Here is a 25,491-nt window from a genome sequence, read left to right as displayed (position 1 = left end):
GGAGAACGCCCAGGCCCCGCGGCCTGGTCCCAGGCCCTCGTCCACAAGGAGCCCGGCCGACGGAGCTGCGAGCAGTGCCCTGTGAGGACCAGGAAGAGGCCTGCTCTGCGCCTCCGCAGAGACTCCCCCAACCCCTGCACAGCGACAGGCGAGCACGTGAATAGCAGCCCCTAGAGCGGGTGACAGAGGGCCTGTCATCCGGGACCCCCACTCAGCTCAGAAATCCTCCCAGTGCGTTCCCGAGCTGCTGAGGCCAGGACGGGCCACGGGGGCCGGAGTGCTAATGCAGAGGGTGTCCACCATGGCCGCACCTCAGGGTCACCCAGGGAGCTCCTGGAGCCCCTCACCCGGCCCACCCCCATTAAATCAGAATCTCCGGGATGGGGCCCCAGCATCAGTGTCTCCTCCGCCTCCCCAGGGATCCAGGGTGTGGCCAGGGCTGAGAGCCGTGTGGTAAGGCTGCCTTGGAAACGTCCAGAATCGCCGGGGGATCTTGTGGAAGGCAGGCCCTGGATCAGCAGGTCTGGGTGGGGCCTGCGTTCCCAGCAAGCTCCCCGGGGAAGCAGTGCCAGGTCCGGGGCCCACACTGAGCAGCCAGGGTGCGGCCCGAGTCACACTACGCCACGCCCATCTGATGGGGTCCACACGGTGCTGGGCCTGCCAGGGCAGCCCCTGGACTCACCGTGATCTTCGTGCCCCTGGCATGCTTCCCGTGGAAGCTGAGCATGACGATCTCCAGGCCGTGGCTGCCATAGGTGCCCTTGAAGAGGCCAGGCCTGATCAGGTCGTCTGGGTGGCTGGGCGGGAGGTAGATGCGGCGGTAGGTCAGGCAGTTGCTGCAGGGGGAGCGGGCAGCATGAGAGCTCGGCCACAGAGCCGCACGGGAGCAGGGGCAGGAGTACAGAGCTCATGCACCTCCGGCCATGCTGCATAGGGCGGGCTGGGCAGGGCGGCCCAGGGCAGCCAGGGTTGGCTCCCCACCAGGCCAGTGGGGAGCAGGGGCACCCCGTCGTTCCTGAGCTACGCTCCCCCCCAACTCACATGTGCACAGCACACCTCACACCTTCTCCATCACCCTGGGGCAGGGACCCCTGAGACTGCAAAGGGGCTAAACAGGGGCCATGGGACAGGGTCCGGAGGCAAGGGCATGGCAGCAAGGAGGCTAAGAGGCCCCACAGGTGGACGTGGGAAAGCAACTATGAGGCTCTAACACACAGGCCAGGCCCGTGACAGCACACGGCTGGTGGGTGATGATAGTCCAACAGACAGAAAACGGACACGGAGGTGGGCCAGGAGACAGGGAGTGTGCTCACAGTACCCTGAGAAAAGGACCATGTTCACAGCACCCACCGGGAGAGAGACCATGTTCACAGTGCCTGAGGGAAGGACCATGTTCACAGCACCCACCGGGAGAGAGACTGTGTTCACAGTGCCTGAGGGAAGGACCATGTTCACAGTACCCAGAGAGAGGGGCTGTGCACACAGCACCCACCGGGAGAGAGACCGTGTTCACAGTACCCAGAGAGAGAGGCTGTGCACACAGCACCCACCGGGAGAGAGACCATGTTCACAGTGCCTGAGGGAAGGACCATGTTCACAGTACCCAGAGAGGGGCTGTGCACACAGCACCCACCGGGAGAGAGACCATGTTCACAGTACCCAGAGAGAGAGGCTGTGCACACAGCACCCACCGGGAGAGAGACCATGTTCACAGTGCCTGAGGGAAGGACCATGTTCACAGTACCCAGAGAGGGGCTGTGCACACAGCACCCACCGGGAGAGAGACCATGTTCACAGTACCCAGAGAGAGGGGCTGTGCACACAGCACCCACCGGTAGAGAGACCATGTTCACAGTGCCTGAGGGAAGGACCATGTTCACAGTACCCAGAGAGGGGCTGTGCACACAGCACCCACCGGGAGAGAAACCGTGTTCACAGTGCCTGAGACAGAGGCTGCTCACACCCAGCGAGGGGCTGCACTTACTCGTACTGACTGGTGTAGATGAACTTCATCAGGATGAGCTCCTGCATGTGCTCGTGGAAAATGTCCTCCAGCGTCCGCCCCCATTCTTCCCTCAGCCACGTGCGGAATTCCTTCAAGAGAACACAGGTCACGAAAACCGCCACAACACTAGGGCTCAGAGAGGCTGTGATGCTGGGTGCATGGGATGAAGACAGAGGTCGGGCAGGACGGAGGGGAGCTGCTGTGTGTTTGGTCTCCCAGCTCCTGGCCTCCCTTCCTGTGGAGGCGTGGCACCAGGGGCTCTGGTCCCTGCTTTCCCCGACTTCAACAGGAAGGAAGCGCGGGGACCGTGGGGGTCCTTCGGGGAGGATGGGGCCGCAGCCCGTGTCGAGAGCGCCTAGGAGGCAGCTGTGCAAGCCTCCCTTCTGTGCCACCCAAACAGGTGGCATCTACACTGAGCCTGGTTCTCAGGTTTCTGGGGGAGTGGGCACAGCAGACCCCCATGCCGGCCGAGTCAGCAGAACTGCTTTCTGCAGCCACCAGTGAGGAACAGGATAGGGACAGGCGGGGCAGAGAGTGTAGGTGGATTTTCCTTTTTAAAACGTGCCTTCACTGGGATTGACACATACACACTACTATATATAAAATAGATAACTAATAAGGACCTACTGTATAGCACAGGGAACTCTACTCAATACTCTGTAATGACCTATATATGGGAAAAGAATTTTTAAAAGTGTGGATATATGCACATGTATAACTGATTCACTTTGTACACCACATTGTAACACCACACTGTAAATCAACTATACTTCAATAAAAAATTTTTTAAATAAAATAAAATAAAATGTGCCTTCAGAGTTATGTTCAGTAAGTATATTTATAAAAAGAAAACTTTTATAAACACCTCATTCGCACAGCCCAATAATTCATTATGGAATCGAACAATGAAGGCTATTTAGTGCTTAACAGTTTCATTCTGTACACTTAACATAACTAATCCACAGCTCTGAGATCCTAACTCAACACAGTGTTTCTAATGAATATATAGAATTAGCTCTACAAACAGAAGCAAAAGGAATTTACAAAAAAAAAGCTACAATCTGTCAATTGCTTTAATATGTTACTGCCCAATCCCTGGCAAAGAAGAGAAATTACTAGTGACTGAAATAAACAACTATTAGAACTACAAGGTCAATATATAAAATTAACTGAATTTTTGTATACTAGCAGCACAAAAGTGGAAAGTAAAAAAAAACTTAAAAATCCTTACAACAGCCTCAAAAGACATAGGACTTAGGAATAAACATTACAAAACATGCGTGATACCTCTACTCCGAAAACCACTAGATGCTGCTGAAAGGCGGGGGAAGAGGCCTACAGAGCAGAGGCACCTGCGAACTGGGAGACTCGGTATTAGGTCAGCAACTGTCTCCAAACTGATCTACAGGCTCAACATCAGGCCGATTGTAACCCCACCATGCTTTCTGTAGAAACTGACAAGCTGATTCTGGAATTCGTTTGGAACATCCAGAGCAATCTTGCAAGAGAACAAGGTTGGAGGATGTACACTAGCGTGCACTGTGACCCACTACAAGACGACAGTAACCAAGATGGTACCTGAGCAAGAGGGCAGAACTAAAGAGAGAGCCTGGAGGGAGTTCCCTGGTGGCCTAGTGGTTACGATTCCAGGCTTTTGCTGCCATGGCCTGGGTTCGATCCCTGGTCGGGGAACTGAGATGCCGCAAGCCGTGCAGCCAAAAAAGAGAGAGAGAGAGAGAGCCTGGCAACACCCACGTGTCTCAGGAGTGGACTTTCGATCACAGCGTCCAAGCCACCCCCCAGAGAAAGAACGTCTTTTACACAAATGGTGCTCGAACAACTGCACAACCACAGGGAGCAAAGGAGCCCCGATCCCCACCTCACACCACACACAGGAACCATTCAAGATGGGTCACGGACCGAAAAGTAAAGTGAAGCTACCAAACTTCTAAAAAGAAGAGAGAGAGAGAGAGAGAGAGAGAGAGACTCTCTTTGCAACTGGAGGGTAAGCAAAGTTTTTTAAGACACAGAAAACAATAACCACTAAGGAAAAAACTTGACAAATTAGACTTCACCCAAATCAAAATCTTCCACTTAAGTGGCTTAACTCATGAAGGATAGGCCCTTAAAAAAAAATCAAATAGAGAAATAACAGATAAAAATGGAAGTAAAAGAATGTAGTGATTTCAGTGTTGCCATGGTGCATAATCAGACTTGAGCTAAATACCATGAAGCTGGCCTGTGAACAGTCATAATCTTATTTACTTTGCATGAGAAGGTCAGTCATTAAGACTACCAAGCAGACCCAATTACTCAGAACAAATGTGCTTACTATGAAATTATCTTACCAGATATGTATCCACAAGGAAAAACACAGGGGCCTAGAACATATAAGACAAGAGTAAGTCCACTATGGACCCAGGGCTCGTCCACCACGGCCAACACCGCCCCATCACTGCTTCACTCTGCACAGCGGCCTAGGAGCTGGGTGCTAACATCTTCCCTGTTCTACAGAGGTTTAGGGCTTGGAAAAGTCAACAGACCTTTCCAGAGCCACCCAGCTAGCAGGTGGCAGAATTAAACCTAACCAAAGGCCACGTGCTAACCGGTCTCATCTCTGCCAGGGCCAATGCCAGGGCTGGCAGGAACGCAGTGAGGCAGGGGGCTCACGTGCCCTGGTGGGCTGTAAACGGGGACCAGCAAACTGACAGCATGTAAAGAGAATTTGGAATATCTTCAGGGCCTTTTACCCAATTCCATTTCTGTACAATCCAAAACCACAACGTTTTTGCAGAGTTCAGGCAGTGGGTCACAGTAATAATGCCCGGCATCTCTCCTGGGCGGCTCTGACCAGGCCTGGCACTAAGTCATTCACCTGCAGCGTCTTACTCAACCCTCCAGAATCACTCGGCACCGCAGGTAACCTCATGGCCCCGTTTTACAGACAAGGGCTGAGGCTCCCAGAGGCTAAGTCACTGAGGCACATGGTCAGGAGGGTAACAGGGGAATATCTGACCACAAACCCCAAGTCCAACTGCAGGACGGTCACACACCTACAGTCATTACATCGCAGCAGATGACAGATGGAACGCTGCATTAAAAATAAAGTTTGCAGGGACTTCCCTGGCGGTCCAGTGGTTAAGATTCCACACTTCCACTGCAGGGGGCACGGGTTCGATCCCTGGTCAGGGAACTAAGATCCTGCGTGCTGCGCAGCATGGCCAAAAAAAAAAAAAAAGTTTGTAAAGAATTCTAATGAGACTGGGAAATGTTTCTGGAATAACGGTTAAGCTAAAAAAAAAAGAAAAACTATCCAAATTAGATAGTTAGACTGCAATTACATCACAAAGGCTGAAGGAAACTTGAAGGGATGATGGAGGACGGGCGCGGAGGCCGCTCCTCGTGGGGCTGTGTCAGCACTCTTCTCCCTCCCGACTCTGAGGATTTCGTAGCTGACGATGACGAGGTATCATTTCAGGCGTGTGGCGAGGAAGGACAGAAGACAAAGGAAAGCAAAATGAAAGCCACTTGTGTGCAACTGGGGAGTCCAGCGCCAGAGCCTTTCCGCAGGGCCGAGCACACCGCAGGCAGGGCCAGGCAGGGCCAGGCCACACGCCCTTCCCTATCTCTGCTCCTCCTCACAGCCCCCCCCCACCCCAGATTTCCAGAAGCCTCAGGCTGCAGGGCCTGGACGGGAGGGGGCAGGGAGGGAAGATGGTGGCTCAGCCACGCCATCATCCAGGAAGAAGAGCAGGCAGCGTCTGCCGCGGGAGCCAGAGAGCAGACGCATGGCCGGGGTCCGGGCGGGCGAAGGCCTGAGCTGCTCTCAAAGGCCCAGGAGGTGAAGCTGCAGTTTGAGCAGCACAGGGAGGGCCCCCAGGAGGGGCACGTAAGGAGCAAGCAGGACACCCCGGTCCTGAGGGGCCAGATCCCGCCGCAGGACGTGGCCGTGGAAGGTGCACAAAGCTGGCAGAAGTCCCAGAACTGGGGACTGGGACGGGGAGCAGGGTGGTTGGCAAAGCCTCAGGATGCAGCTTATGCAGAGCTGGCCCTGGGTGCTGGCGAAGGGACCACAGCCAGCACGGTCTGCAGGGGCTGGGGCGGGCATCTCCACATCGCTCCACGGTACCAAGGACAGCCTTCCGCCTGGGTACGGTGACAAGCAAGGCCCGTGCACCTTCCTACCCTCCTAGGCCACCAGGAGTCCTCCGTTCCCTTGGGAAGCACCCCTGTGGCCCAGAATTTTAGTGACTATCAACCATCAGAGCACAGAGGAGCCCGGAATCCGGGGCTGAGACTTTCACCTCTTCTTCAGAGCTGTCAGGACACACGGCAGTGCCCACCTCACGGCTCCTCCTCTCTCCCTGGAGCCTGAAGCCACGCTCTGGGTCTGAAAGGCTCAGCTAGAGAGTGAAGATGTTTCAGGCTGACACAGGAATCCATGGGAGAACACGTCCCCCAGTCCCCCAGCTCCCCCCTTGGAGGGCGAGAGGGAGGGAGACAGGAGACAGAGCACAAGGAGCCAGCAAAGAGGCCCCGGGCAGCTGAGATGGACAGAGCGACCGTGCCTCAGACAGCAAGCCCCCTGCCCCCATGACTCTAGGATGGATCCCTCGGCACCTCAGGCAGCCCAGCCCCTGCTCTGCCTGCAGACGCGCGGCATCTCCCCACCCCAGCCCGGCAGGAGTCCCAAGTCCACTATTAAATGATTCCGAGGCCTAGAGAGAAAAGAAAGGCTCCCCAGTTCTAGAAGCCAGCGAAAGACTGCTCCTAAAGCCAAAGACAGCACAAAAAATGTTAGACCAAGCCCGTTCATCAATGCAGAAGTCCTAAATAAAACAGGATCAAAGAGCATCCAGGAGCAAAGAGAACTGTACCCCACGATCAAACAAGACCTCTTCTCACGGCTTCGAAGTGGTTAGAAATCTACTAACGTAAGTCATCACGTTACTAGATTAAGGGGAAAAAAATCACCTGATGGTTTCCACAGATGCTCAAAAAAACTGGTAAATTCAACATCATTTCTCAATTAAAACAAACAAAGCCCTCTTAATAAAACACGAATAAACAGCTCCATCCCTAGCATAATAATGTATATCTTGACCCCAAGGCCACCTTGCTGCCTCATGACAGGACCATGTGAACCACACCCACCACTAGACAAGGGTGTTGTCCTCACCACAAGGGGTCAAGGAAGAAGGAAATGTCGTTATTTGCAGATAATCAGTATTATCCTGGAAAACTCAAGGTAATCAACTCAAAGATGCTCATAAATGAAACAGAATTCAGTAAGATGGGTGGGTACAAAATTAATATGCAACAGCTTTTATATATAAAATCACCAGCTGAAAGATACGAGAGCCAAGAGTCCATTTACAACAGCAACAAAAGACCAGATGCTTTACAACAAACGTGCAAGATCTACCTGAAGAAAATCAAATTCAGATGGCAGCACAGGACAAAGATGGCATTTTGAATCGTAGAGAAAATCTGGATAACTCAGCACCAGTGCTGGGGTGACTGAAGGGTACCTGTACTATAGCCAAGGCGGGCTGAAGCTCACTCTACAGAATAAACCCACAGAACCAGCAATAAATGTGGGAAACAAACGCATGAAAATGAAAACACGAGCTCGTCTGTAAGTATAATTTCAAAGTGGGGAAAGGATTTTAAGATGACATCAAACTAAGAAGCTATTAAGGAAGGGGAACTCCCTGGCGGTCCAGTGGTTAGGACTCTGCACTTTCACTACCGAGAGCCCAGGTTTGATCCCTGGTCGGGGAGCTAAGATCCCGCAAGCCACACAGTGTGGCCAAAAAAAAAAAGGAAAAGACAGATACATCTGCAAATATAAAAATTAAAAACTAAATTCCACAAGTGAAAACATACCTCATATCAAACAAAGACAAAAGAATGAAGGAGGAAAAAATATTTCCTCTTATCTTGAAGGGTTCACGTCCTCCCAGGATGAAAGCTCCTACAAATCAATTAGAAACATAACACCACCAAACAGAACCAGGCAAAGGATATGAACACAGATTTCACAGAAAAGGAACCACAGGACACTAACCTTAGCCTCAGACACAAGAGAAATGCAAATTAACCACCAAAGTCAGGATTCCAACAAAGCATTTTATTCTCACCTTAACTTCTAGGTGTTTTTCTAGTTTCCACAAGGAGCATGTTATTACCCTCACAATGAGAAAAAATACCATTCCGTCTCCAAATTGGTGAGGCCACACACGGTAGTTGGCTCACAGGAACTTTCTCTGATCCCAGAGTGTGTATTTCCAGAAATCCATGACACGGCCCTTTTAAGGTCTCAACAGCTGAGGAGGTTCTATTCTTGGAAAATATGTTGTTGACGTGTTTCACTTAAACGTGGACTTGGAGCAGCCACTGATGTGTATGTGGTTGTATGTGAGACCGTGAATGACAGTGTTATTAGGGAAGGAAGCATGTCATTACCAGCATCTTCACATACCATGCGTTTGGGAAAACAAGGGCCTCGTTCACCCTCAACAGATTCCAAGCAGCACGTGTGTACTCTCCATCTGCGCTGTCTCCCCGCAGACCCCTGGCTACCAGGGACCCAGCAGACTCAGAAACGCTAAGAGATGCACCCGACAAATAAACGCAAGCTGCAACAAGCATCCTGTATTTAAAGGTCCGAGGTTTTCCTAAGAATGTTTCGAGATGGTGGTGTAACTAAAACTCAAAGGCGATGTGAGATTACTCGTGCGGAAATGAAACCCGAAGACACTCACGCAGGCTCACCCACCACTTGGCTGTGACCTGGGAACCTCTACCACGGGGTTCACGCCAATAAAGGCCTCTGGTCTCCCTGCAATTCACATCCAGGAAGAGACCCCACCGCCCACGGGCCTCTCGTCAAAGGGGCGACGGAGAACCAGGTAGAGGACTATTTCTACTCGGCCCGTTCATCCTGGCGGTGGTGGGGACTCAGAACCTGGGCCCAGCACACACGCCCACAGCACCAGCACGAGCCCGGGAGGCGGCCCTCCCTTCAAACCACCCACCCTCTCGGCTGCCCCGCAGGACAGGAGGGTCCGGCCTCACCTCCTGCCTCCCACCAGACATCCTGTGGTGGTCCGTCTGGTTGCACTTGGTGGAGAACTCGTCCTTCTTCACGACCTTGAGTGTCCACAGCAAGGAGAAAGGGTAACGAGTCAGCCCCTAACCGCCACCACAGCAGGCGTGCACCAGTCCCTCCCGCACATGCACCCCACTCGTCTACAGGAGCCCCCGAGGCCGCCAGATCGCGGTCGGTCTAAGAAGGAAGGCTGGAACCCCCCTGAGCACACGCTTCCCTCCCAGGGGGCCAGGCGTCGCTGTCCCCCGGGGCGTCCGAGAGCAGCACAAAGGGGCTGGCGCTCTCCTACTGAGACAGGGAACAGGCTTGCTCGCGGGCTGGCCACCTGCCAGGCCCACATCCGAGAGCAGAACGTCTGGTTCCAAGCTGATGCCCTTGCGAAGATGAGAAAAAGGAACAGTGAGGAACCTCGCTTGGAAGCACAACTGGTTCTAAGCAGAGGCAGAATCAGGGGAGGCTCCAGCAAGTGAGTCTCTGAGGAGCGACAGCGGCAAACAGCGCACAGAAGGGCCGCGCCAGGGCCCGCTTCCCGTTCCTGCTGACCGGCGCGGGCGCGGTGCACAGCTGGGAAGACCCTGGCAAACCGCTGGCAGCAGGCCCGGGAAGAAGTGAGGAGACCCAGCCCCTTACCTGCACACGCTGCCCCGCCTGCTCACCTGGACGTGGCCGTTGTGCGGCCCCCTGTGGCCGTACATGCACTCCACCGTGGCCGACTTCCTCTCCATCAGGTGGATTCGGAACAAGGGCTTGAACCGCATCGGGTCGTCCACATGAGGGTCGTGGGGAGGCAGGTACATCCAGCCAATGATGAACAAGCCATCCACCTGTGCAGAGGTGCACACACGGGTGAGGGGGAGGCGGAGGCTCAGCATCCGCACCCCCCAGATCACCACGAGGACCATTCCCGTCTCCACACTCCGGTCCCGCGGGGACCTTGAGGCCCCATCTAGCGCAGCAGGACGAGCACGGCCCCGCCCACCAGTGTGTGTTAATCGAAAAGTGGTTTACGCAACATGAAACATGGTGACTAAAGTTGATAACACTGCTATATCACTGAAATCTACTAAGAAATAGAACTCAGTGCTCTCCCCACCCCTCAAAAAAAAATAAAAATGTGAGGTGATGGGTACGTTAATTAAGTAGACGGGAGAATCCTTCCACTGTGTACTCGTACATCAAATCAGATCACCACAATGTACATTTTATATATCTTACAGTTTTGTCAATTATACCTAAGTAAAGCTGAAAAAGTAACTAAATATTTTAATAGAAAATATAGTGGTTAGCCCCAAATCCGAGCAAGCCTTTTAGAGAGAACTTCCAGCTATGAAGTGGGGGTGGGTAGGCGCCGGGAGAACAAGCTAAAAGACATAAGAAAGAAGCAGGAATGATCCAGAGAGTGCGACACCCAATAGGGCAACTGACCAGACGAAAACGGGGGTGCTGCTTTCCACAGAAGAGACTCAGGAGGCAAAACAAACCAGGCAGCACGAGGGCCTGGTTAGATCCTCATGTGAACAAGCCAGCTGTCGAAGGCAGTTCTGAGACGGTCAGGAAGCCTCAAGTGTGGACTGGGTCTCAGGTAATCCAGGAATTACTGCCACTGCTGTGAGGTGTGATCAGGACCTCACACGTGTGGGGACGTGGGAAACACCCACATGGTTAGAGACCCACACTGAAGTACAAACATGAACTGACACGGGCCTGGGATTTGCTTTAAAATACTGAAAAGCAAAGGCAAAGGGGCAGAGACAGACACCGTGAACCTGGCGCACTACGGCCAACCTCTGAGTCCAGGAGGTGGGCATCTGTGGGCGTTCACCCTGCCATTCCCGCTACCCTTGTATGGTTCAAAATGGCAAATGATAAAAGCGGTGATCAGGTCAAAGGAGGGGGCAGTCCCCAGGCACGTTCTCAGGGGAGGGGAGGGGGTGGCCTCTGTAGCCCAGTTGGGATGCCCCAGCAGTCGCTCCTGCCTTCCTGGGGGAGCCTGGGTCCACAGGTTTCGGCTCTAGCGACAGAGGAGAGAACTTAATCGCTAACCATCTGAGACAAGAGCCAATTGGCGGTGTTCTGTCATGGGCTCCGTTTTCCCCTAATTATCCCCTGCTTTCAGAAGCCTTTTTTTTTTTTTTTTTAACTCTATTACTCACTGCCAGTAAGACAAACAATTATTACCCTCCCCGACTAAAAGAAAGGAAAGAACCTGCCCACGCTGGGAGCTGTCTGTCTTGGCCCCTGTGAGAATGTTCTAAAAGCAAGGCTTCCCCAGTGATATTAAACATAACAAATGTCAAGCAACTTTCTTAACAGATGTTTCCACCAAATTATAAAGAATATGAAGCAATATTTATCCCTGCCCAAACCCCACCTGGTGAGCAAAATACAGAGCGACGAAGTAACCAGAGTCACCCCGTGGCCTACGTGAACCTGGCTCGGGGGAGGCCACAATGAGGCTCCCTGGGGGCCCCAACGGCCACAGCGAGGCAGACCCGCGAGCCGTGACATGAGCTGCGGCCAGTCCCCTGGACTCGGCTTCTGGCCTGCCGAGCGCATGTGCAGCGCCGGCCAAAGGGCACCTGGCTGTGTTTTCCCTGCACCATCAGCTACGGCAACATCGAGGCCAGGCCCCTGCCCAGAGCTCAGCAAGTACAATGGCCCCACTCAGGTCCTGGCTTCTGTCCCAGAGGCACCACTCGTGCCTGGCAAGAGCACCGGCGAGGGCTGCATCCTGCTAGACGCCAACACCAGTTAAACCCAAGAAAAGTCAGATCTGAGTTTCTCAAATGGACCCAAAAATGAGCAGCTATTCTTATATGCTTCTAGGCAAGTGACCAAGAAGCATATAAAAATTAAAACCAGAAGACTTTTCTCCTGGCTACGACCAAGAAGCTTGTATCAAACAGCCCCTCCTGCTGAGACCAGCTATAAAGACTGAATAAAGTAAAGTTAAAATGCTGCTTGTAGACCTCAGGGGGCAAGCCTGAAGAGAAGGGACAGACACCTGCCATGACACCAAGCCTATGCCACTTGGTCCCCGGGTGGAGCAGGCCTGGCATGGGCTTTCTGTCTAGGGCCAGCCTCTGAGGGCCCCACACAGCCTCCTTTGCTTTTAGCCTGCAGACCCCTGATTTAGGGCAACGAACTAGTGCACAAACCAACAATGGAGTGTCCCGGGGGTGTGAAGGCCGATGGCCCTCAGTGTCCAAGAGGCAGGGACCGGGGAAGTCATCCCGTCATCACAAAGTCCGTGGATGTGGCAGAAGCCAAGAGCCACTTAAAATGAATCTCTGCTTGTTTAGAAAATAAAATCTAGCCCAATGAGTCTTTGTGAACCACTGGCCTGCCCCCTGGAGGGAGGACGCAGTCCCGTCCGCAAGAACCCAGGCCCGACGCTCTGGGACTTACCACCACGTTCAGCAGTCCTCCATACGGCCCGATATCTGGCTGCCACAGTCCCAAAATGTGTCTGTATCGGTGAAGCACTACAGGGAAAGAGAGAGGACAGGACTTCATTGTAGAGCCAGGTGATCTTCACTTTACAGTCAATAATCAGAGGAAAGGGCATGAGGAAGAGGAGGAGGGACGTGTGAAGAAATCCCTCACGAAGGCTCATAACAGAGCCTTGCAAACAAATGTGGATTCAAACAAATCTTACAAGTGTCTAAATCATTCTAAGAGTAAAAATGTAACAGACAACTGGGTCATTTTGAAACTCAGCCTCTGCGTATCAGCTCCAATGACAAGGAACTGCTGCCTCGAAGGACGTGCAGCAGGCGCCCTTGTGAAGCAGTGAACCTCCCCTCCCGTCAGTCTGCACAACGGAGGAGGTGTGGGATTCTTTACCAGGGGCAGAGTCTGAAACATCATGGGGCTGTAGAGTAAGATTTAATTGGGTCATCTGTCTTTCTTTTAAACACACACACACACACACACACACACACACACACACACACACACACACACACACACACACACACACACACACACACACACACACACACACACACACACACACACACACACACATATACACACATTCCCCCGTATTTCAAAAGCAGTGCATGTATATTCATTGAGGGCAACAGGAGAAAAGGGCACCTAATGCCGACCTGAGACCCCACTGCATGGCCATGGCCAGCGCAGTAAATGCCCTGGGAAGAGTCCTTCGCTTCCATTTCCTCTGCACGTGTATTTGTTGAGTGAACAGTGAACAAATGAAAGAATGAGCAAACTGCACAAAGAAGACAACCAGCTCATGCAGGGCCCTGCCTGCCAGTTTCAGGGTCTGGGGTCTCTCTGCAGCCAGTGTGTGGTGGTAAAGTTTATATGTCAACTGGACTTGGCCATGGGGGGACCAGACATTCTTAGTCAAACATTATTCTGGTGTGTCTGTGTTCCCAGATGAGATTAACATTTAAATCTGTGGAAAGAGAAAGCAGATTGCCCTCCCTAGTGTGGTGGGCCTTGTCCAATCAGTTGAAGGCCAGAGCAGAAGAAGGCTGGTGCTCCCACCAGTAAGGAGACGCTCCTCCTGCCTGGCTGCAGGCTGGGACATCAGTCTTTTCTAACTTCGAACTCTAACTAAATCACGGGCTCTTCCTGAAGAGGACAAAAAGGCTAATCCTCCCACAAATACAGAGGAATTTTCTCCTGCCTGACTGCGTTGAGCTGGGACATTGGTCTTTTCCAGCCTCTGGATTCGAACTGAAACATGGGCTCTTGCGGGGTCTGGAGGCTGCCGGATTTCGGACTGGGACTACACCATCAGCTCCTGTGGGTCTCCAGCCTGCTGACTGGAGACCCTGGGACTTGTCAGCCTCCATAGCTGTGTGATCTAATTCCTTACAGTAATCTCTTTATATACGAAGAAATTGGTTCTGTGTCTGAAAACCCTGGCGAATACCCAGTGGGAGCCATGGACGGTCTCCAAGTGCTGGAGCTGCATCATCACAACAGACTTCAGGAAGGAAGACCAAGCAGCAGGGCCCAGAGGGGCCTGAGCCCAGACAGCAGCTCTCCAGCCACCACTTGGTCCGGGGTACAGGGAAGAGGAATGTGAGGCCAGAACCATCCCAAGCCTGCAGGGCATGCAGACGGCTGGTGGGAAACTACCAACTGTTCCCCAAGGTTTCAGCCTGAAGACACACTTCTCTAAATGAGCCTTGATGGTCTGCAGGGCACCTGCCACTCATGCCGTGTGCAATCCTCTGAGTCGGTTTACGAGACACACATTAAAGTCAGTGGTTATTTTATGGCCATACCCTGATGGGTTTTGTGTTTGTTAAACCAGCAATAATAAGCAGGGTCAGGAGCCATAAACAAATACTGAACTCAGACAGTGCAACACACACTCAGGTGTTTAGGGGTGAAATCGACTGATGGCTGCCAGTTACCTTGAAATGCATCGCAAAACAGGACGGACGGAGGGACGGGTGTATGGGAGTGAAGTGGAGCAGGGCGCTATGGAATCGGGTAAATGGGTGTTCACTGTACAGTTCTTTCTACTTTTCTGTGTGTTTTTAAAATTTCACGATAAAATAGTGGAGAAAAAATTAAATGGGCCCATACAGCATGGTCTTCTCTTGTCTCCCCTCCCCTCATCTCCCAACTTGACTGCTGGCAACATCTGGTTCTTTCCAAGATCAATCAATCTGATCTCGAAGCCCCTGGAAAGACTGTTCAAAGAATATGCCACAGACTCAGCAATTCCCAAAGGGGAGTTCCTTGTTTTGCTTTAAAAGCAGCATCTCTTTGAAATAAAAGTTCAGCCTCCCATGTGTGCTTAGAGCAGCAACTGTCTCTGGATTTTAAGCTCTGTGCCCGTTAGAAGACTCGGGTGTGCCCCTCGCTCCCGCTGACACAACGCTGGCTTGCCCAGCCTGGGCCCACCCAGGACAATCCGAGGGGAAGTCAGAGACCATTGTCGTCAGGCAGACTGTGAGGCACGCGGTTTCCTAAGGCCACGTGACACCTGTGTTTTATAACGTATTCTTTAAGAAGTCGCAGAGTTAGTCCGGCAGAAGTGACCTGAAAGACTCAACAAGTCCAGGCAGCACTCAGACAGAAGGAGTCCACTGGAGTCGCACGAAACTCTAGGTGTCAGGAGTGGGAGGGCAGCCTGTCCGCACGGCGACCTTCTGTGCCCGGGGCCTGCTGGGGAGGGCAGCTCTAAGGCGTCACCACCACAGGAGGTAAGGAGCACGATGAGCTCAGGCAGCGGCCCCTGTGCTCTCCTCTGACCCGCACCCGGACCCTGCCTAGGGCACACAAGGGGCCTGTGGGCTTAAGACAGAATCCACGGCACCTCCTGGCCCAGGCGCTGACCACACCCCAGGGCTCCTTGCCTGGAAGAAGATCCCAGCTCAACAAGCCCTCCCGACGCTGTTTCCAAACAACCACTGACCATGCAGGAGAGTAAACGGGATTAAGTCCCAATGACACCGGATCAGGTGCAGACGGCAGGCTTTGGACCTAAGACAGCAAGTGGACTGGGTCAGACCCTTCGGGTGCTTTCCTGTCAGAGGCAGGTGTGCTCAAAGGTCCCAGCTCTTAGGAGACCACAGAAGACAGGCATTCGTGGGCAAGGGGACCCAAATACCAGAGAACCACACTTAAACTCAGTCAGAATAACGACAACACTCCTGCTCTCAGCCCCACGAAGCAGGACTTGGGCCTTCCAGAATGAACACCAGCTCAGAGACTCTTCCAACCATTGATCCCCGAGGTCAGCATGGCTGTGTTCAGAAAACCATCCCTGGCTCTAACGCAACCCTCCTACTCCCCAAAATAGGAACAATAGTCCACGATGGCTAAGGGACGGCTCAGCTCAGGAGCTAACAGGAAAAGGGTCCTAGTCAGCGTTCTCATCTGCCAACAGGAAGGGTCACTTAAGAAGCCAAGTGGGAAACTCCGACACACTGGACAACACCCAACCCAAAAGACCCAACTCTCCTTGCACAGCATGCTCTGATACTGAGCAGTCGCTTCCCTGCTGTCCTACCAGCAGCTGCCACTGCCCACCACACTCGGGACAGCGGCCCACCACCCAGCAAGGCTGTAACATCATTCTTGAATCACCACATCTGTCGCTGCAGAACTGAGGTTTCTTGCCCAAAGGAAAATCATACATGCAACTAACGGTATCTCCTGCCACTTGCTAGAAGCTTTTGGTAATTAGAATAAAATCAGAGGAGGGAACACTTCCAAACTCATTCTATGAGGCCGGCATTACCCTGATACTAAAACCAGACACAGACAGCACGAGAAAAAAAAAAAATTACAGGCCAATATTCCTGATGAACATAGATGCAAAAATCCTCAACAAAATATCAGCAAACCAAAATGGATCATAAACCATGATCAAGTGGGATATTTCCCAGGGATGCAAGGATGGTGCAACATCCACAAATCAATCAATGTACTGCACCACATTTACAAAATGAAGGCTAAAAAATCACATGATCATCTCAATACATGCAGAAAAGGCTTTTGACAAAATTCAACATTCATTTATGACAAATGGGTATGGAGAGAATGTACCTCAACACAGTAAAGGCCATGTATGACAAACCCACAGCCAGTATCACACTCAAAATGAAAAGCTGAAATCTTTTGAAAGACAAGGATACCCACTCTCCCCACTTTCATTCAATGTAGGATTGGAAGTCCTAGCCAGAGCAATTAGGCAAGAAAAAGAAATAAAAGGTATTCAAATTGAAAAATAAGAAGTAAGACAGTCACTATTTGCAGATGACATGATACTATATATAGAAAATCCTAAGGACACCACCAAAAAGCTATTAGAGCTAATAAATGAATTCAGTAACATTTCAAGATACAAAATCAATACACAGAACAAAATCAGGAGGAACATTCCATAGACACGTAATCAGCAGAGGGTCTCTCCTCTCTCAGACGTACATACCGTTGGTGCCCCACTGCCCTTTCCAGGAGCACCCTTCTGTTTTATTCTTACCAATGGTCTCCTTCCTTCCTCAGTAACCATCCTGCAATGTGTTCTTGGCTCCACTTGGCAGACTGGACTTTGGAGGGGCCTTCCCCTCCAAAGACTCTACCCTGTGTTATCTGCACCTGAGGATTAAAAGTGGTCTGTCCGTCTCCTCACCAGTGGGGGGGGGGAGGGGGTTCCACCAAATTCCTCGTATCTACTCGAGCAATCTCAAGCACTGCCAAGATGCTGGGTATGAACCTCAAAACCCAGAGCCCTACAGGGACATGACGTTATTTTTAAGTTCAAAGTGCACTCGGACACTCACTAACGATTAGCACACACAGACACGTGTCAGACCCGTCGTAAAGGCAATATATCCCCTAGGACACTCCCAACGCCTTACAGACATGGATTCTCAAGACTCTCAGGAAGCTGCATACACACACCAAGAGCAGCTGATCTGGGCCACAAGGCTGTGGGGAGACATCATCTCTTGGGTCCAAGGGAACGTGGCCCAGAGGACTTCAGGGGACCAGGGGACACGAGGCCCCACGGCTCTAGGAAGAGCACAAGTGGATGAGGAACAGCCCCAGGGCCTCGTTCCTTACAAGCCAGTCGTCACAGCACACATCTCTGGAGCTTTGGTGAGTGTCAGAGGATGAATTCCGAGCTGCCCTCAGTTAGGACACACTAGGACACTGGAACACAGAACACCTGGGCGTACAGAGGTTTCAAATTCAGTTGAAACTGGTTTTTTTTTTCATGCATGTAAGTTTTTCACTGATGTTTTAGGAGACCATCCAGGTAACAGACCAGTCCACAGAGAAAGGCAACCAATGCTGACAACTGGTTATTTTCATTATGTTTTCTAGATCTTTCAAGTTTTCTACTGTATTTTTATAACTACACTCACACCTAAATGGGACAGTAGTCCCCAGTTAAAACAAGTCTGCAATACAGCTACAAGTAACTGGGGGGCATCACAGTATGTGGCTCTAGTCCAGACACTCTGGACGTGGTCTCCTAGAAGCATGGTAGAAAGTCTGGACTCAGGACTTGTCCTCATCAGCTGTAGGAAGCTTCTGCCCACCGCTTGGGGACAAAAAGAACACCCCCCAAAACAACTCTAGGTGCTTCCTAGGTCCCGGCCACCCCCAGAGGTGGGTGAGAATTCCACACTAGCCCTGTGGTATTAAGTTCCAGATGGGCTGTTGTTCCAGAAGAAGCCTGTGACAGCCGTGTGACATAATGGACCTCTAAGTGCTTGTCTGCTTGTATCGAAAAGCCCGCGGCACCCAGTTCCCGTCAGCACAGCCAGTGTCATTGATCCGCTGTTCTCATCAATACCCGCTACGTCACCGTCTCTCCCGTGGGGCTGGAGAAGGCACCGGGGCTCACTGACTGCTAAGCAGGGAGAGCAGCGCAGTCCGTGACAAAATGTTCTAGAGAGCCTACTGCCGAGATGGCAGGGAAAAGAACAGAACTCGCGTCCTCATAGCCAGCCAGCCCAGCCCCAGACTTGTGGTGATCGCTCCCACACCCATCCCCCTGGGGCCTGGGTGACACACAAGGTGGGTTTGTTAGCCCAGACACCACCCCAAAGCATGCTGCCCAACCCCGGGCAGCCCCGTCCAGACCCCAGGATAACCCCCTGAATAAAACAGGACCAGCCAGCACACGGCAGCTAGGTGGCTGGAGTCCGATGGGGGTTAGCAGAAAATCCACAAACGACTCTATTTCCTCTACTCTGAGTAGGTTTTGTTAGAAACTGTGCACTTCCTTTTTTTTTTAAAAGATCTTTTTTGATGTGGACCAGTTTTAAAGTCTTTAGTGACTTTGTTACAATATCGCTTCCGCTTTATGTTTCGGGTTTTTTGGCCGCTAGGCATGTGGGATCTTAGCTCCCTGACCAGGGATTGAACCCAAGCCCCCTGCATTGGAAGGTGAAGTCCTAACCGCTGGACCAGCAGGGAAGTCCCAAAACCGTGCACCTCTAAGACTCAGGAGCGGGTCTGCTCCATGGCGGCAACGCTGACATGAGGAGCACTCGGGGGGTGGAGTAAAGAGCAGAAGGGGTGTCCCTGTGCTTCTCAAAATGTAAAAACAGCTTGCAGGACTTCCCTGGTGGCTCAGTGGTTAAGAATCCACCTGCCAACGCCGGGGACACGGGTTTGATCCCTGGTCCGGGAAGCTCCCACATGCCACAGAGCAACTAAGCCCACGAGCCACAACTACTGAGGCCTGTGCACCCTAGAGCCCGCAGGCCGCAACTACTGAGCCCACGTGCCACAACTACTGAAGCCGCGCACCTAAAGCCCGTGCTCCACAACAAGAGAAGCCACCGCAATGAGAAGCCCGTGCACTGCAATGAAGAGTAGCCCCCGCTTGCTGCAACTAGAGAAAGCCTGCACACAGCAACGAAGACCCAACACAGCCAAAAATAAGTAAATAAAATTAATAACTTAAAGAAAAAAAAAAAGAGCTTTCAGTGCATCTCGGCTCAACCCAATAAAAGGCAGGGACAGCATTCATCACCTATGGAATGTGGCTTAGAAAATTTCCAGAGCTCAAGTAATGCCAATCGAAGGAGCAATCAGGACCTAAATAATCAACTGTTTCTACACACTTTTGTTGTGTGTGTGTATGTAAACTTTTTGAATTGACATATGCTGTGAAAACGTGATTGACTAATAAAGCCTAGATGTGAATGCTTACGTTCCATTTTGGAATAAAAAGGTTTTGAGGCTTCTACTCTGTCTCAAGAAGCGACAAATGTTAAAATGCACAGCAACGTGGTGATCTTGCTTGGTACGACCCAAAAACCCAAAGCTGCTGCAGACACCCAGCCCGTCTGTGCAGCTGCCCTGGGGTCGCCGCTCAAGAGTGACCCTGGTTGTGCCAAGCCACGGAGGACGCTGCAGCAAAGTGAGAACCAGCAAAAGCCAAGGAGGTCAGCTCGCTCTCGGCACCAAAGCTGTCTCGTGCTGTGAGTGAGAGGCCCTATCCATGCAGCTTCTCGGTCTTGCTCGCCCACAAAAGCGGAAGCCAGCAGGAGATACGTACGGCAGGTGTAAACATCTCTGTATTCCATGTGCTCGTAATCGGGAAGAATTTTCATGAAACGGCCCGACTTCACACGAGGGTTTATACCTGAACAGACACAGCAGGGAAAGGGCTGAAGATGGTTCTGCCTTCTCGACTGTAGAAACCATTTTCACAGGACTCAACACCTGTCCCTCACCGACATCACAAGCTTCCCTACATCCTCGACCCCCAGAACCTTGGGAGGCAAGCGGTTGCCAAGGAGGCCGGCCTGGCCAGAAGGAATCGTGGTGACAGGTGTTCCTGTCAGTCAGTGAGCCACACCAGGAACTCATGATGGCAGGCCCGCTCGGGACCCCCTCCGGGCTCTCTCCCCATCACCCACCACAATCAGCGGGGCTCACTGAGGTGGGAGGGCAGAGGTCGCAGCTCACAGATATTTGGGGTGACTGTGTAGGGAACCCTGTGCCCCAACTAGGATCCCCAGCTTGCCCGCTGCACATCTGGCATTGTCCTTCACCTGTTGCGTGTGTTTTGTTTTTGACAAAGGACAGTGTTTGCCAGCCTCCTAACTCAATCAGACCCCTTCACCCCTGGATTGAGGTAGCTGACTCTACCATCTAAGCAGGAACTAGGGGCGACTGTCTTCTACCACCTATTCCAGAAGCTAAGTGATTTTCTCCTGGATAAGGCCTTCAAAGCAAATTCACAAAAACACAGTTCCTGCACTGTGAAAATGAAAACTGAAGCTCGCTTTGGCCGGGGCAGATCAAACGCTCTGGGGTGCTGATAACAGATAATATGAATCAGTCTCTGGATTTGACAACCATGTTCAAGGGGTTGAGAACCAGCAGTCAAAGAAGTCTCCAGGTGTCCTCCTTTGCCTGTGACCTCGCCGTGGCCCTTGTCCCCTCTCCCTGGCCCACCTGGACCTCCCCCTCTCTCCTGCTCACCTGCCCATCCACCTATGTCCAGACGTCCCCTCCACGGGACAGATGCCCCCAAAGCCCGGGCAACCCCTCTGCCCACAGCTGAGATGAGCTCTGTGGGGGCCTTCATTCTCACACGTGTTCTCCTCTGGGTGCTTCAGCCCCCAACACCTAGCAGGTATGAGCACCTGCCTCCCTCCAGGAGTATTTTGAGGGCTTACAACTCTTAGAGAGAACTCAAGTTGCTTTGAGATGATATCATCAAATGGCCTGACAAACTCAAAAAGCAGTGAGATGATAAGGACTTCTCATATGAGATCCTCATGGAAACAGCTGACCATCCCAAAAGCCAGGAAACCTCTCGTTTCTGTGCGCTCACAGGGACTCCTGTGGGGAGTGTGCCTCTGACTTGGACACGACGCCCACAGCGAGGGCGGCCTCCTGGATTCTCTGCTCTGGGAGACTTAAGACACGGACTCTGGGGAGCAACAGTGGAGCCGAGAGTGTGGCGGGGCCCTGGGGGCACCCCCAGAATGGAGGGCGGGAGGGGAGGGAAGGGGACACAACCACCTTTCCACCCCTGGAACTCCGGGCTTTGCAGGATTCAAAGTGGCACTGTTCTCACCACTGAGACCACAAGACAGGAAGGAGTTACATTTTCACGAGACGTGACCACTCGGGCCCCAAGACCCACTTCCCCTGGAGACACGCATTCTCTTGGGTGGGTGGGACATGAAGCAGAGGCCAGAGAAGAAACCAAAGTGCAAACCTGCCAGTGAAGGAGGAGCGGGAGGCCTTACGCAGACCAGCCCTGCCCTGGGCTTCAGGACCAAGGACAGGGGCACGCGGGGGCGGGGCAGTGGGTTGGGATGGCGTCTGAGGGTGGGTGAGGATGCAGCCCGAGCCCCTCGGCAAGTGGGGAGAAGGGGATACTGGGAGGTGGCCGAAGTGGGGCTGGGACACACAGGGCTCCCAGAGAAGGTGGGAGGGGGCAACAGCCTAGAAGGCACAGCCGAGGGCCAACATCGAGAACCACACGTGCCCAGGGCGGCCGGGGAAGGTCCACGAAGAACTTAGAGCCTCCAACAGGAGATCTCCCCACTCGTGAGCAAATTCTAACCCAGGAACACTGGCCAATCCAACATCCCACATGGCCACGGGATCGAGGTGGAGAGAAGTCTGATGGGGTGAAGAAATCAGCCCAGATTCGGGGACCAACTGCGCCCCCCCGGGCTGTCTCCCCACACAGCTGATGCTCCGCAGAAGTCCACAGTCTACCTGTGTGGGGGATGCGGGACACAGGAGAGAGGCGTCTCCCAGGGGGACTCTGAGAGCAGCGAATCCATGGAAATGAGGGAACACAGCAAGCGACAGCAACGAGTGAGCCCTGGCACTGGAAGGAAGCCTCCAGCACGCTGGCTCCCAGCCAGCAGCCCGGCCCCCGGGAAGCCCCTCCATCCTGAATCACACGTTTTTCCGAGCAGGAGCCCGGTCCCCAGCCTCTGGGTGTTTAAGTAAGAAGCACCATCTGGTCTAAGTGTTCAGTGCAGAACTGGTGCAGAGTTCAAAAGAATGTGTAAGCCAAAATCTACCAAGACGGTTTTAAGATGAACACTTAAGGTCCTTTTCAGAGAGGTCAACAGGTCAACCTTAGGCCAAAGAGAAGCGGGCCGTCATGATCCTTCTTATCCCGTCCTTTACTACCAGCCCCGAGCGTTAACAACACACGCCACACCCCTCTGGGCAGGGACAGGCGGGCTGCTCCCCGCAGGACGGTGTGCCCACTGCCCCTGGGCGACGTCAGTGCCAACAGACACCCTCACAGCCTCACGCAAACGGCCCTGAGGAAGGGCCAGCAGAGAGGTGCTTGGGGCCGGGGGCTCTAGGCATCACGGAGCGTTGCTGGCGACTCTGGAAAGCAAAGGGGCGGGGACAAGAAATGGGGGCGCTGGGAGACTCAACGTGCCTGCGGGAAACAAGCCAAGGAAGGGCCGGGGCTGGTGCGGTTAGGGTGGCGAGGAGGGGCCCTGGCAGCTGCCACGGCTGCATGTCACAGTCGCTCCTGGTGTCCACGTCTCCAACCAGGCTGCAGGCCTGGGATCTAGAGACACGGGCACCTCCAAGCACACCAAAGTTGTTTCCAGGGCAGCCACGTTTCCCAGAGGATAGACACCTTCATCCACCTGCGCTGCAAAATCAGGGTCATGATTCACTCAGAAAGGGAGAAGATAGCCCCCGACCTTTTCAGTGCTGTTACTACCAGTGCTGTCTCTACAATGTCAAAACTGAATTTAAAGGGTATCTGAGAACAGACCTGTGGGCTGAGGGCCATGGACTTTTATTTTCCGTGGCTGATGTCACTGAGCACCTGCTTCTGGAACAAGTTAACAGAAGATGGTGACAGATTAACTTACACTTCGCGTAGACGTCTCGACAAGACACGCCCGTGATCTCCAGCTTCCTCAAGTTTTCACAAACGCCGTACTCTGCAACAAGAAACGTTTGCTGGAAATTACAGTCAAGAAGTCATAAAGCAGCAGAAATATTAATAGACGTGTGGGTGGGGGTGGAGCAGGCATGCTTCAGCCTTGGCCTTGTCTTCTCAGCCTGACCCTTCTTTCACTGTGGAGATTTCATGGGCCTTCTCCACATTCAGTCAACACCCTCACTCACCAATGAAGCCACTATTCTATTTTTAGGTAACACCACTCTGAATGAAATAGCAACCTGCCATGTCTATTCTGATAAGCTCTAGAAACCTAATCTCTCAAACCTACAACCAGACATCCTGGTTTATGACCACGGTGTGGCAGAAACTCAGAGTCTGGAGACGATGCGAGTTCCCATGGAAATGAGACCACCACTGGTGTCAGGGTTCCACGAAGGCCCCCCTAACCCCCTACTGATTCTGTTAAACGAAGACACAGCTGGGGCTGCCCAGGACGGCCTTGAAGCAAAACCCTGACACCCACCTCCACGGCCAGTGCTCTGCCCCACCTCGGGGAGAGAAACCCAGGCTTGGAGAGGTTGGTGACTCAGCAGTCCTTCCAGAAGGGGGACTGCAGTCTGGCCAGCAAAAGGCTGTCCACCTCATCACATCACAGACCCCACCCCGGCCCCAAGGCCTGGTCTTTTCAGCGGAATGGATGACGACACTAACCCAATGCTTCTGTCAGGATTTTGACCATATCCAAGCCAAGCTCAAGATGCAGACGGTGGAGAAACTAGTTGGGGCAAGGCGGTTAGCACCTGGCAAACCTCCCCGAGATGGGCCTGCCCGACGGTGCTGCTTTCCCTGCTTCCACTGCTGAAGAACAGACCACGGCCTTGCTCCTCACCAGACAAAAACACACGTTTTATCCTCCTGCCAGGAAGAATGTGGACTCCGCTCTGGAGTGTTATGCAAGTTACAAGAACTTGTGAGGAACTAGATAACGAAATGTGCTTGTTTGTGACCTTGGACGGGGTGACACCTGCATGTCACGTGAGTCACCAGCAACTGAGAGGCCCTGGTTTGTCAAAATCCTTGCAGACCATGCCAGGGACCAGCTGGAAGGGCCACTCCCGCCCCGGGCGGCGACCAGCTGGAGCTGGTCTACCGCTCTCTTGAGAAGAGCTCTGCTCCACGCTGAGCTGTCTTCATGATCCCCCGTCTGCTCTGGGATGTCCACAAGGCCAGGTGGCCCTCCTGATGGCCACAGCGGCTGTCACCACCTCGTGTGCCCTCCATAAACAGCGTCCTTCCCTCGCACCAACCAGGCACTCCAAAACCCTCACCGCACAAGACTGGTGCCTCGGTTTGTTTCCCGTGTGGTGTGCAAAGGACAGCTCCCCTCCCGGTTCCAGCAGTGACCAGCGCACGTGGTACACGAGGTGCGCCTCTTGCTGCCTCGTTGACGAGACAGTTTGGGAGCCGGGGTTGGGGGGGGCAGGTAGTCTTCTCTGAACCGCGCGCTTTAGTGATACATGTGGACACTCTGCCGGTGAGATGCAGGGCACAGACCCAAGGCGCATCCGAGTGTGCCCCGGCGGCCTGCAGCACACTGAAGCAGCAGTGCCGCCCCACAGCATCTGCCGAGCCAGTGGGTGATTTTCGCATCTGAGCCCAGCGATCCTCCGACCTGCTAGAGACAACGCACCACCTCCCAGCACCCGCTCAGACTTCCAAGCAAGTCTAAGGTTTTTAGCCAGGATGACCAAACTGTCAAGAATCTCTGCACATCGTGTCAAGAAAAGGTGCTGCTAATATCACACAAGAGATGAACCTGCACGAGCAGACAAACCATCCACAGAAATGTCACTAACAATCAGAAGAAAAGCAAAAGTATGATGCAGTGCTAATAAATACAGCAATGCTTAGTGGGTTTTTCTTAATGTTCCCAAAAGATAATAAAATCACCGAAGCGGAACAATGTCATTCTGACCCAACTGCTCCTTCAAGAAATGT

At 52.8% G+C, this 25,491-nt stretch overlaps 1 protein-coding gene across 3 annotated transcripts in view; it reads right to left on the bottom strand.

Annotated features, from left to right (window-relative positions):
- Nucleotides 1–25,491, bottom strand: part of FBXO31 (F-box protein 31) — a 43,327-nt gene that overhangs the window by 4,884 nt on the left and 12,952 nt on the right. For 2 of the 3 annotated variants that reach the window (XR_009006145.1, XM_057534635.1), the window contains exons 2-8: nucleotides 23,459–23,530; nucleotides 20,137–20,223; nucleotides 12,528–12,604; nucleotides 9,776–9,943; nucleotides 9,086–9,160; nucleotides 1,985–2,094; nucleotides 683–836 (exon numbers count right to left, since the gene is read on the bottom strand). Coding sequence is in view for 2 of the 3 variants with exons in the window: in XM_057534635.1 (XP_057390618.1) it covers nucleotides 683–836; nucleotides 1,985–2,094; nucleotides 9,086–9,160; nucleotides 9,776–9,943; nucleotides 12,528–12,604; nucleotides 20,137–20,223; nucleotides 23,459–23,530 (743 nt within the window). In the remaining variant the exon portion in view is untranslated. The remainder of the gene's footprint in view (nucleotides 1–682; nucleotides 837–1,984; nucleotides 2,095–9,085; nucleotides 9,161–9,775; nucleotides 9,944–12,527; nucleotides 12,605–20,136; nucleotides 20,224–23,458; nucleotides 23,531–25,491) is intronic. The other variant, XM_057534636.1, reaches the window with a different exon arrangement.

The sequence above is a fragment of the Balaenoptera acutorostrata genome, chromosome 19 (genome assembly GCF_949987535.1).
Source record: "Balaenoptera acutorostrata chromosome 19, mBalAcu1.1, whole genome shotgun sequence".
NCBI classification, from domain to species: Eukaryota; Metazoa; Chordata; class Mammalia; order Artiodactyla; family Balaenopteridae; genus Balaenoptera; species Balaenoptera acutorostrata.
The sequence above is the reverse complement of the archived record's forward strand: the minus strand, read 5'-3'. Positions and strand labels throughout refer to the sequence as shown.